The sequence below is a fragment of the Meles meles genome, chromosome 4 (assembly GCF_922984935.1).
Source record: "Meles meles chromosome 4, mMelMel3.1 paternal haplotype, whole genome shotgun sequence".
In the NCBI taxonomy this organism is placed as follows: domain Eukaryota; kingdom Metazoa; phylum Chordata; class Mammalia; order Carnivora; family Mustelidae; genus Meles; species Meles meles.
In genome coordinates this window covers 100,543,242-100,556,102 of record NC_060069.1, presented here as the reverse complement: position 1 = coordinate 100,556,102, position 12,861 = coordinate 100,543,242, and the positions used below count along the sequence as shown (strand labels likewise).

Below are 12,861 nucleotides of genomic sequence, written 5' to 3'. Positions count from 1 at the left end.
TTGCTCTTAGCGAGACCATGTGAGCGATGTATGGGAGTTAGCTACAGAATGTTTTTTTTTTAATTACTTTCCTTTGAGTCTTCGAGGTGATAATGTTTAATATTCAAGAAAAGTGAAAATAAAAAGGGAAAGCAAACACGGCAGCCCAGTGTGATTGGTAGAGTAATTGTGGGCATGGCCCCAGGATGATAGCAGCTTCTATTTAATCAATGTTGACAAGGCTGGGGAGAGCTGGGCAGGTCCCAAGAGATAATGTTTTACTCGGAAATCCACTCAACCTAATTTCAGTAATGTAGGGCTGTGGAGGGGCCTGGAGCCGAGCCAGTAAACAGGGCCATTAGAGCTGAGGGTAGGCGATGGCAGCTGGGAACACTGCCATCCCTCTAGCAACTCTGCAGCCTGCAGCCGGCTGCCCTACTGGGCACGTGAGCAGAGGCTGCTGCATATGCTCCTGCTGTTTGCTCACAAACAGAATCAGACGTGCTACTCTCACCCTTTCGAGGAATGAGTGGGCTGCTAAAGTCAAGAGTGTCTTCTAGACTGGATTTTGATAAAGATCAGAAAACCAGTTTGGCATGTGTCTTTCAAGGACTACTGTGACATCATCCACCTGGGTTCCCCCTTACTCTTTTAAGACCGCCACCACACTGTTGCAAGTGCATACCGGAGTGACTTCCCTCTTTCTTGCTCTTCTAATGTGGTCTTGATCTTTCCCAGGAATGGTGGTTATGGATCAAGAATGTGAAAACTGGCAGGGTTTTCCATATTTTGAAACTTAGGGGACTTATTAAAATTACTCGACTTCACAAATCCAGGAGAAAGGATGCCCCTTTGGGCTGAGTTCTTCTTGTCCACTTACAACTTTCTCCTTTACCACTCCTTCTGCGACAAACGATACACATGAGAGTAATTACTGTCGTGGAAAGATGCTAGTGATTACTAGCATATATATCTCAGGAAGGTAGAGATTCTTACTGGTGTTTTCATTGCTGTAGTGCCACTGCTGTATTTGCAGTGTGTGGAATGGTGCATGACACATAGGAGGCTCGGGACCTTTCACCGAATAAATGAATGAATGAAAACATTGTTTTCTTCCCTTTTTTAGTGTCTCCAACTCTAGAACATTAAGAATACCTGACTTGAGGCACCTGGGTGGCTCAGTGCGTTAGGCGTCTGCTTTCGGCTCAGGTCATGATCCCAGGGTCCTGGGATCAAGCCCCGCATCGGGCTCTCTGCTCAGCAGGGAGCCTGCTTCCTCCTCTCTCTGCCTGCCTCTCTGCCTACTTGTGATCTCTGTCTGTCAAATGAATAAATAAAAATCTTTAAAAAAAAAAAAAAAAGAATACCTGACTTTACTGTCCGTGATGTAATTTTCCTCTTAACACAGACATGGTAAAATTCATGGAGACCCCTAATGAACATATCATTTCTAAGAGGTCTTTGAGTCTGAAAAGTAATGGTTTTGGGGCTCCTGGGTGGCTCAGTGGGTTAAGTCTCTGCCTTTGGCCCAGGTCATGATCTCAGGGTCCTGGGATGGAGCCCTGCATGGGGCTCTCTGCTTAGCAGGGAACCTGCTTCCCCCTCTCTCTCTGCCTGCTGCTCTGCCTACTTGTGATCTCTCTGTCAAATAAATAAATAAAATCTTAAAAAAAAAAAGTAATGGTTTTGTCAAGGCTAAAATGGCAATGCCAGAGAAGGTTACAGTTTTTTACCAGATGTGAATGTCATCTGTTCAAATTGACTACATGTAATTTTTGAGAATTTAAATAGTTAATATATTTAATATCAATAATTATTAAAAAATTTCCAATTTCATTTTTTTTTAAAAACAACTTTTCCCCTGTAGACCAGACTGCTAAAATGCATCATCAATTTTTGGTTTGGGTTTTTTGTTTGTTTATTTTGGGGGGGATACATTCTGCCTTATTATAAAACTGAAAATATGGGGTTGATTTCCCTCGGTGAAAAGAAGCCATTGTTAGGTAGAAAACAGTCATGTCTGTTAATGAGAATAAGTTACTGGTCACCTGAAATGCCAGTGACTCCTGCGAATGACCTGTAATTCCTTTAATCTTGTTTTTCCTGTAATGTCTTAACCATAGTATTAGGTTTCCATGTTTAATATGTGCAAAATGCTCTTCAGAGTCAACCCAAAAAAGAGAAACCATTTTCTATCCTTTAACTCGCTGGATTTCAACAATCATATGAGCAACTCCAAGCTTTCCTTGTTTGCTACCTCCGGGCCCATTTACTTCCACTTGCTTGATCTGTGTCACTGGGTACAATCGTTTGCCTCCGCAGCCTCTTCTCAAGCAGTAACTGTCTCAGAGGGAGGTTGATCCTCTAGATGGGGAATGTGATTATTTACCCTAATTGGATCATGATAATTGGAGTGACCAGCTGGCCTCAGCCATTCATCTATCTCTGACACTCACCATGGTGATCAAAGTTTTTGCACAAAATACTAAAGATTACATATTAACTCATCTCTAGCATTTACAATTATGTAATTAGTGCCAGAGAGTGCCAAGACCAGATTTCATATTGTTCAAGACTAATCAAGATTCTTCCCTGCATTCCGAGCTGCTTTTATTAAGGCCAGTTTTGGGATTTTGTAGGCTGCAGGCGTAGGTACCCATGGACCCCCCACTCTGGTTTCCACTCTGAGCCCACCCATCCTTTTGGGTAAAGATAAGGGTGGTGGAGGCAATCTAAAATAGAAGCTGCCTCGATATCTCTGTCCTAGTTTGAAATTTACTGCTTGCCATTGACAAATAGTCCACCCTTAGGTAAGCTGCTTCATTAACCGGTACCTCAGCTTCCCCAGCTGTAAAATGGGATGATTAAAGAGCTGCAGTGATTCAATGACATGACACAACTACCTACAGAACTGCTTTGAGTGAGCATATAGTAGGTGCTCAACTATGTTAGTTACAGCTAAAAACTTGTTACAATGGGTCAGCAAAGTCATAATTTGTATTTCTTTCCAGGCAGTGAGGCTGTTGAATAGAACATGTAAAAACTGTAGATATACAAGTATATGGTCAACATGATTTATTAACTACAATGATTTGTTTAGAGTTGGTATCCGAAGGAGAAGGAACGAGTTCACAATATCCAGAACTTCTCCTGGCATTCAGGCTCAAATGGACCCATTTATGCATAGCTCGGATTCTGTTTCCAATAACTTCCCTTTTGTCCAAAGTTAAAATCTTGCCCAAACTCATACACAGTCTCCCATAAAGTGAATCTAGCTAGAGCAGGCCAGTTCTCCACATCTGATTACCATTTCCTTTATTTGGGTATAGGTTTATTTTGGTTTGTTTGTTTATTTTGGTTCTGTTTTTGTGTAGGTCCTAAAAAATATTATTATGAGTTCTTAGCTTGCCTTACTTTTGTGGTTGTAGAAGATTCTTAGTTTAGATTGTTTCCTTCCTCCATATTTTTCTCCCCATAATTTCCTTCTGACCTCTATAAATTTCTCTGAATCCACTGACTTGACACATTTTATTTCTACCAGCTAGTCATCCCTTCTAACACAAAGGCAACCCCTTTTTTCATTATTCAGTAATATCAAGTAAATAAAATTTTTAAAAACCCTCTCCTCTCATATAAAATATAATGTATATATGATTGTATGTATTCAGTTAAATTGAGTTCCAGCTAACTGACTGACATGTTCCCTTTTGTGGTCAAATAATTGAACTTCATCAGTTTTAATTTTATGGTTTTTATTTTAAATTTTGGAGCCAATAATTCATTTTTAATCTCAGAAATTTTGTAGGTCACTAAAAGCCTGTGGATCCTAGCTACTCATTTCTAATGCTGAATTGACAAAAAAATATTTGATCTTGACCTCCTCTGTCAAGTTTGGCCGCCTGCTATAATGGGGAAACCAAGGTTAGTAGAACTTCTAGGCTTTAGTCCTGGGTAGGCTATGAGAAAAACATAGAATTATGGTTCTAGGGAAATACCTGGACTTCTGTTTCCTCACCTATAAAATGAGGATGTGGGGCACCTGGGTGGCTCAGTGGGTTAAGCCGCTGCCTTCGGCTCAGGTCATGATCTCAGGATCATGGGATCGAGTCCCGCATCGGGCTCTCTGCTCAGCAGCGAGCCTGCTTCCCTCTCTCTCTCTCTCTACCTGCCTCTCTGCCTACTTGTGATCTCTCTCTGTCAAATAAATAAATAAAATCTTAAAAAAAAAAAATCTTAAAATGAGGATGTGCATTCATTCTGTCATTCAAAAAATGTTTACTGAGAACCCTTTCTGCACTAGGTTCTGTGCTAGATGCCGGGGAGTTCAAAGTTGAGCAAAATGGTATTGTTGCTAGCCTTGAAGAGTTGTGTGTAGTGATTAGATGTTCTTTGAGGCCCCTCTCCCTGCCAGGTCTATGATTATGGATTTTACTGTCTGTTAAAGACGTATTGTTGAAAGGCTTAAGTGAGAGCAAGAGTATTTGCTGTTTTTTTCACCTCTTCTTCTCAACATCTAGAAGAATGTATGACACATTGCAGGTGTTCAAAAACAACTTACTGAACAAGTAAATGAATAAATAATTATATTTCAAATACTTTGAAGATTTGGGAAGAAAGAACATGTAGATATCGAAGCTCTTTTAGTAGCGGGTGGACAACAGCCCTTGCTGTCACCAGAAACAGATGGATGCCACTTTAACCCTCTATCCCAGGCCAGGGCAAAGGGTGACAAGAGAAAGTATGGGAATTGAGAAGGATTTAATCTGATTCCACTCCAACAGAGGACAGAAAGTGTGGCTGCTTCTCAGGATTCCTTGAATCTTTGTTCTTTTGTTTTCCCTTTTGGAATGTTGTTTCCTTATTCTACAAACAGACAGTACTTCTCACCTTCCCTCTCCTGCTTCTACCTTTCCTCTCAAGTTCCTTAATCTCCCTCAAAATGACCTCATAGCTCCAAGTTTTTATTTTAGAAAGAAAGGCTTAAAGTCTTGTCTTCTTCATACAACTGAACCTTCTATATGCTGCTAGCCACTTTAAATCAATATTCTGTGTCTTCTGAGGTTAGAAGAGGGCATTAAATACATTGTTCTCTGGGTGGTAAGGATAATGAACCACTTTGGGCATACCTGTGGTATCCAAAGCTTTGGGCAGCGCTGGGGAACAAAGTAAATTCTCTAAAAGAATTCCAAATTGCTATAAATGAACCTCATTGAAATAAACCTGAAAACTTTCTTCCAGCAGAAAATCAGCTGATTCATTAGTGCACCGAAGTTCTGTAAACCATGGGAAACAATGCTGGTACACAGAGTATTATGAAGATCAGAACTGAGTTAGTCTTCATTCAAAAATTTTCCTGGAAAATATGATTGGTATGCTGAAAATGTTCAACTTAGAAGGTTATAGCCTTAAAATATCTTTATGAGTAATGGTAGGTAGACTTAAAACTGTAATAATTACATTTTGGAAATAACTTATGGTCAAGGACAAATCCCCAAAATAAATCAGACTTAAAAACTTTGGTAAAAAATGAGTCATTATAGGGGCGCCTGAGTGACTCAGTCAGTTAAGCGTCATTCTCTTGATTTCGACTCAGGTCATGATCTTAGAGTCCTGGGATTGAGCCCTACGTTAGGCTCCCCACTCAGTGGGGAGTCTGCTTGTCTCCCTCTCCCTCTGCCCCTACCCCTCAATTGCATTTTCTCTCTCTCAAATAAATAAATCTTTTAAAAAATGAGTCATTGTAACATTAAAATAATCCATCATAGCTGCTACCTTATTTAACAGACCAGCCTCATTTGATTCCAAAAATCAAATCTATTTTCAAGGAGAGAAACATTTTCTGCTACTGAAGGATTTAAAAGAATATTATTGGATGCTTGTTCCAAAGAATGAGTTCCAAAAATGTATTTCCAGTGGCGGTCTTGTTTGGATGTGGATGTTGAGCTTTATCTGAATATAAATATATAGCTGAATGATTTGAAAGAGACGTACATTCATATGAACGCTTCTAATGGTCTCCTCTAAGGCTCCGATTTCTCTGATCTCAACATTTCTCAGTTTTTAGTAAGGCTGCTTATGAAGTTGATCCTTGGCCGGCATCTAGCAACTCAGATTTTGAGAGAGTTCTTACCATTCCCTAAGAATCTTTACTGTGCCTAACTCTTTTTGCAAACAGTGTGGTTTATGCTGGACATTTGTTTTCCTTCTGGGAGTCTGGATTTGGTACATGTTAGGTAGAGGGTACCCACATGACCAGCCTCCTCTAAGAACTCGGTATTTTAAGCTCAGGAGAGCTTCCCTAGTGGACGACATCTCATACATGTCACAGTTCATTGCTGGAGGAATTAAGCACATCCTGGATTACTCCATAGGGAAAAGACTCTTGGAAGCTTGTGCATAGTTTTCTCCAAACTTCACCCCGTGCAACTTTTCCCTTTGCTGATTTTGTTTTATATCCTTCACTGTAGTGAGTTATAGCCATGAATAGACTATATACTGAGTCTTGTGAGTCCTTCTATCAAATTATTGAACTGGGGGTAGTCTGAAGGACACCCAACACAGGGAGTTTAGGTTACTAACATGTGATTACGAAGCAAAGGAATTCTCTTTCTACTAGCTGGCGTATTAGTAAACTGACCGTAATACGAAATCAGTTGACTGACTCTATCAGGAAACCAGGCAGAAGAGTTAGAAAATTTGCTTCTTTCTTTCTTTTTTTTTAAGATTTTATTTATTTATTTGACAGACAGAGATCAGAAGAAGGCAGAGAGGCAGGCAGACCAGACTCGCGACTGAGTAGAGAGTCCGATGCGGAGCTCAATCCCAGGACCCTTAGATCATGACCTGAGTTGAAGGCAGAGGTTTAACCTACTGAGCCACCCACGCGCCCCCAAAATTTGCTTATTTCCTGAGGAAAAATTATCCTTCAAAAAGACGCAGGCTTCCTTGCTAAGCAAAGCAAGCACCTTGCCTTATGGATAAGTTCATTCAGTTAGAATGTTCTTTACTGCAAGAAACTAGAAACTACTATGGTTTAGTTTAGAGGTTAGCTATTTTTCTCACAATAATAATAATAATACGTCTGAGAAAAAGATGTATGGAAGTGATAGGTCACTCAGTGACAGTTTTTCCCCCATCTTTCTGCCCCATCATCCTTAGTGTATAGTTTTTGTCTTCATGATTATGAGATAGCTGCCACACTACCCGGTGCTGATCGATACTTGTGTCATCAGGAAGAGCAAAAAGTAAAGGGTAACCACATCCTCTGGGATCCTCCCTAAGGAATTCTGTCTGTATATAATTGGCCATCACTGTGTTACATGGATAGCCTAGCTTCAGGGGGATCTGGAGATTCAAGTGTTTTACTTCCCATTCTTTATAACAGCACAAATAAGAGGCGAGAGAGTTGGGATGACTGTCAATGATCCACAAAAACTCTATCACAATTAGCCTGACATTGATGGAGAAGAGATATAAGATTGTTTTCGATTCCTCATTTGAAGAGCTACCTATGGATATCTTGATTACAAGGCTGAGAGATTAAAGACCATGGGAATTTCTGTTCAGTGGCTCCTTCCCCCAATACATAACTTTGTTCCTGAGCGCATCCGTACTAGTCACTGAATAGCCTCCTGGAGGTACCATCTTCTGGACTTGGACATTATATTACTGGGGTAGCAAAATCTCTTTTTATCTTAAATCTCTTATGAAATGGTATGAAAAGGAGAAATGCATTGCATTATCATATGAACAGATGAGACAAAATACTAACCCCCTCTTCCCCCTCCCCACCTTGTTTTCTTCCTCAGAAGCTGTAGATGAAACCAAACCTAAGGAAAGTGCCCGGCAGGATGAGGGTAAAGGAGAAGAACGTGAGGCGGACCAAGAACATGCCTGAACTTTAAGAAATGGCTTTCCACGTCCCCACCCTCCCCTTTCCTGAGCCCTGTCTTTCCCCACCCTCTTCTTAACTCCACTCTGAAGTTTCCCTTCCTGTCCTGCTCACATCCGTGAGTCTGTCCTCTCCTACCCACTAGCCCTCTTTCTCTCTGTGTGGCAAACATTTAAAAAAAAAAAAAAGCAGGAAAGATCCCAAGTCAAACAGTGTGGCTTAAACATTTTTTGTTTCTTGGTGTTGTTATGGCGAGTTTTTGGTAATGATGATCCAATCATTTTGGGAAATTCTTGCACTGTATCCAAGTTTTTTGATCTGGTGCGTGTGGCCCTGTGGGAGTCCACTTTCCTCTCTATCTCTCTCTGTTCCAAGTGTGTGTGCAATGTTCCGTTCATCTGAGGAGTCCAAAATATCGAGTGAATTCAAAACCATTTTTCTTTTCCTCCTTTAAATGTGATGGAATGAACAAAAAGGAAAAAAATCAAAAACCCAGTTTGTTTTGAAAATAAATAAATAAACAAATAAATAAATAAAGCAAATGTGCCAATTAGCGTAACTTGCGGCTCTAAGGCTCCTTTTTCAATCTGACTATTAATAAATCATGAGAGTAAGCAAACTCCAGTGGCTCTGTGTTTCTGTTCTACCTTCTCATTAGTTGGTTTGACATATTGGTGCCTCACATTTCATCTTCTTTCTGGCCTCCCAGTCTGACATCAATGACCCTGATAAGGAAAAGATGGACGAAACCTAAGACTCTGGTCAGGACCAATCGCTTTGGTCCTTGATGGGATTGTTGGGGGCTGTATTAGTTTGCTAGGGCACTATAACAAAGTACCCCAGCCTGGGTAGCCTAATCAACATAAGTTTATTTTCTCACAGTTGGGAGACTGGAAGTCCAAAATCAAGGTCTTGGCAGGGTGGGTTCCTTCTGAGGGTGAGGAGGGAAGGATGTTTCAGGCCTCTCTCCTCAACATATACATGGCCATCTTCTTCCAGTGTCTCTTCACATCACTAGTGGGTATCTCTATGGGCACATTACCCTTTTTTAAGGACACCAGCCTTATTGGATTAGGGCCCACCCTAGTGACCTCGTCTTAATTTTATTAACCCCCGTCAAGACCCTATCTCCAAATAAGGTCACATGTGCATTGGGGGAGGAGGGGCACAATTCAACTCATAACAGGCACTAAGGTTTGCTTCTACTCAAATCACCTTAGAGTATTTTCATGACTCTGGAGAAGTATCCAGTAGAAGGTTATTCTAGGTTTTGCTAAACTGAAGATTATAAAGACAGATATAACTCTTAGAAAACTCCTGACTTCTGTTTAGATGAGTTATTTTAATCCAAGTATTGACATAGCACATTGTATCTTTTTCAGCTTTAATAAGTTAGTACTTCTGTTGGACTTACCCCTCCCAAGGCAGCTGCCATATTCTCGATCATTTATAATCATTGTTCCTGCAGTGGTGATACTATGTAAAGAAAAGGTATACATTTAGCACATCCATCTTTTCCAAATTTCCTTCTAGTTCCCATTTCTAAGCACTCTCTATCAGAAGGTAAACAGTTCCCATGAGAAACAGCAATGTTCCTAAATCTTGAAGTGTCTGTTGCTGTTCTTTTTCCCTCTAAATTTCCTAAATCAATCCCAGATCAAATTCCTAACAAGTCCTACCCGGCCTTGACCCTGAGTCCCCTCATAGACAGGCATGGCCAGTGGACTCCCTTCAGCTTCCTATACTTACCTACACATAGAAATCCCTGGCAAGGAAAATAAAATTGTCTCAAAGCCTTCACGATAATGGAGAGCGTGGAAATAAGTGATTTTAAGAGGAACAACCTACACCCTGGTAACTTTACTCAGCTCTGTGTGGAGCTGGAACCTACTTAATTTGAAAACAGCTGATGTCACATAAGGGTTGAGTCCTCACTGGATCAAGAGGTCTTTCCTCATCACTGATACTGAGTGAAATTTTCACTGGGAGAAGCAGCCACACAGAAAAAGGTCAAAAAGCATCAGTAACATAGCCTAAAAATTTAAGAGCTTTTCTTACTTCATTCTGGGTTGGTGTGATTTCCACAGAAGACTTTGGAGCAAGGATCTGGGACTCAATCATAATCTCATTAAGGTTTCAACAGGTGTGAGATTATAAGGTGTTGGAGAAGGTCATCCATGGATTGGAGTCGTATTGACAGTATATTATTGAGGCATTCTCTTTTACCTTCAAGTTGTTTTGGTAGGATAAATGCTTTCCGTTCTTCCCCAAATCTATACTTAAAAGTAACATCCTTGTGACTTAGCATGGTTCAACTTCTTTTTCAAAGTATCATTCTAAAATTCTTCCCCTGAATCCATGGTCACCCTGCATTTTAAGTCTATACTGATATACACTGTTTAGTGATCTTACTAGTTATTTCAGAGTTGGGATTTTGTTTTTTCACATGTGAATATCTATTTTTTTGCTTTATAAACTCTTGGTTCCTTAGTAGAGTTTCCAAGGTGGGGGAGGATACATCAGAGAAGCTTGTAATAATCCTAAAGGATATACCAGGGATAATTGCAGTCCTCACACTGACACAAAAACAATGTGACTCAACTCAAACTTATACATAATGCACACAAAGTCAGAGTGATACTGGCTAATACAGACCAAGATACAGAAATAAATAGATTCTAAATCTGGTCAGAAAGCAACATAATTTGTTGATTCTAAGACATCTACATCTGGAGTACTTAAAGGAGTACTTAAATAAAAATTAAAACTAGGTTGGCCTTTATCTTTCCCCCATCTTGCAACCTGTGGAGGCCTGCAGGGAACAGGACTCCTAAAAAAACAAATATGTCTGGAAGTCTGGTCCAAGGACATTTTTGTTGGCTGTAAGTGGGGTCTCTGGAACCAGAGGGAGCACACAGCTCGTCTTAAAATTGAAGGTGATTATACTCGATGGAACCAAATTCTATCTAGGCAAGAGATGTGCTTATGTGTGCAAAGCAAAGAACAGCACAGTGACTCCTGGTGGCAAAATAAACTAAACCAGAATAATCTGGAGAAAAGTAACTTGTGCTCATGCAAAGAGTGGCATGGTTCGTGTCAAACTCTGAAACAACTTTCCTGCTCAAGCCCCTGGCCACAGAATCTGTGTGATGTTGCACCTCTCAAGGATTTAAACTGACTGACATAAGACTGATAGTTTTTAAGGGTATAAATTGTAAGAAGCAGTAAATACGCCATAGACATGTAATGCAATGTATAATAAATATAGACAATAATATTGTTCTTTTTTTTTTTTTTTAAAGATTTATTTATTTGACAGAGAGAAATCACAAGAGAGGCAGGCAGAGAGAGAGGAAGGGAAGCAGGCTCTCCGCGGAGCAGAGAGCCCGACGTGGGACTCGATCCCAGGACCCCGAGATCATGACCTGAGCTGAAGGCAGCGGCTTAACCCACTGAGCCACCCAGGCGCCCCAATAATATTGTTCTATAATTACATAATGTGATAAATACCGCTACAATGGCAATCATTTTATAATACTGAAATATATCAAAGTAAAATGCCGTACACCTTAGATTCATGCAATGTTACTGGCTAATTCATTCCATTAAAAAAAAAAAAGGTATACATTGTTCTTAGAAGTAGACAAAAGAAGGGGGTGCCCCGGGGGTGCAGTTGGTTAGGCACTGTACTCCTGGTTTCAGCTCAGATCATGATCTCAGGGTCATGATCTCAGGATTGTAAGATCGAGTCCCACATCAGGCTCCACTCTCAGCACAGAGTCTGCTCAAGTTTCTCTCCCACTTTCCCTCAGGGCCTCCCCACACTGTGCTCTTGCTCTCTAAAACAAAATAAACCTTTTTTAAAAATAAATAAATAAATAAATAAACTGACTGAAAAGTAAATTAATAAAGGTATAGATTTGTTCTCATATTTTTGTTAAAAGAAAGTTAGGGACACCTGGGTGACTTGATCACTTAAGCCTCTGGCTCTTGATCTTGACTCAGGTCATGATCTCAGGGTCTTGAGATTGAACATTGAGTTGGGCTCCATACTCAGCTGGGGGTCTACTGAAGACTCTCTCTCCCTCTGCCCCTCCCCCAGCTTGTGTGCCCTCTCTCTCTCTCTCTAAAATAAATAAATAAATCTTTTTAAAAAATTAAAACTAGGTTGAAGACAAGTAGAAAAGCCTCAACATCAACAGGTGAATCTTTCAAATAGTAATAAAACCATATTGTGGGCACTATTCCCAATATTCTACTGATAGCAAAACTACAGCTATGTCTACATGAAGTAATCTTTTGATTGAGCTGTATTATTTGGGTCTAAAATGTTCAGTCATGATGTAATACAATTCCTATGATTCTACTCACTTTGCCCATCATTCAATCTTTTTCCACTATCATCCATCCATGACTTAGTTCAGGAATTTGGGAAGCAGGCTGGTATCTCTTTTCCTCATGTAATATTTAATTATGATCAAATTATGAGATAAACTTGTGCCTGCTGCTCCGACCAGACCCTCACTTTCCTTGGTCAGTACTAGGTGTTCTAGGGGGTCTTTTACAGTGGTCCCAGCCCATATTCAGCTCATAGAGAGATCAGGGAGGGATTCTTAAACTCTCTGTCTCAACTTCTGAGGAAAAAAAGGCACTTGGGAGCTCTCAAAAATGTGTCATTTCCAACATCAGCCAGCCCCAGAAAATCCAGTTCTGCAGTTGGCATGGAAGCCTGAGAAACAGGAAAATCAGATTAATGAATGATTTCCACAGAGTATTATTGAGATCACCACAAATCCCATTACCTTTTTTTTAACCTTTCCATACATTGTCTGTTGTCATGGAAACACAGCTTCTGCTAAGCTGCCTATAAAAATAATTTAATGATTGGTGACCCTTCTAGCTAAATGTTAGCTAATAAGCATTAGAAATGCAGGCTTTCTTTATTTCAAAAACATGAAACAAGCCCCCCCCCAAAAAAAAAACCCTTCACC

General features: G+C 40.2%; 1 protein-coding gene across 1 annotated transcript in view; it reads left to right on the top strand.

Moving 5' to 3' along the window:
* The window catches only part of GAP43 (growth associated protein 43), a 101,405-nt gene extending 92,916 nt beyond the window's left edge, over positions 1–8,489 (top strand). Inside the window, exon 3 of the mRNA XM_046002776.1 lies at positions 7,788–8,489. Within this exon, the coding sequence (XP_045858732.1) occupies positions 7,788–7,876 (89 nt within the window). The 3' untranslated portion in view covers positions 7,877–8,489. The remainder of the gene's footprint in view (positions 1–7,787) is intronic.
* Positions 8,490–12,861: the final 4,372 nt, after the last annotated feature.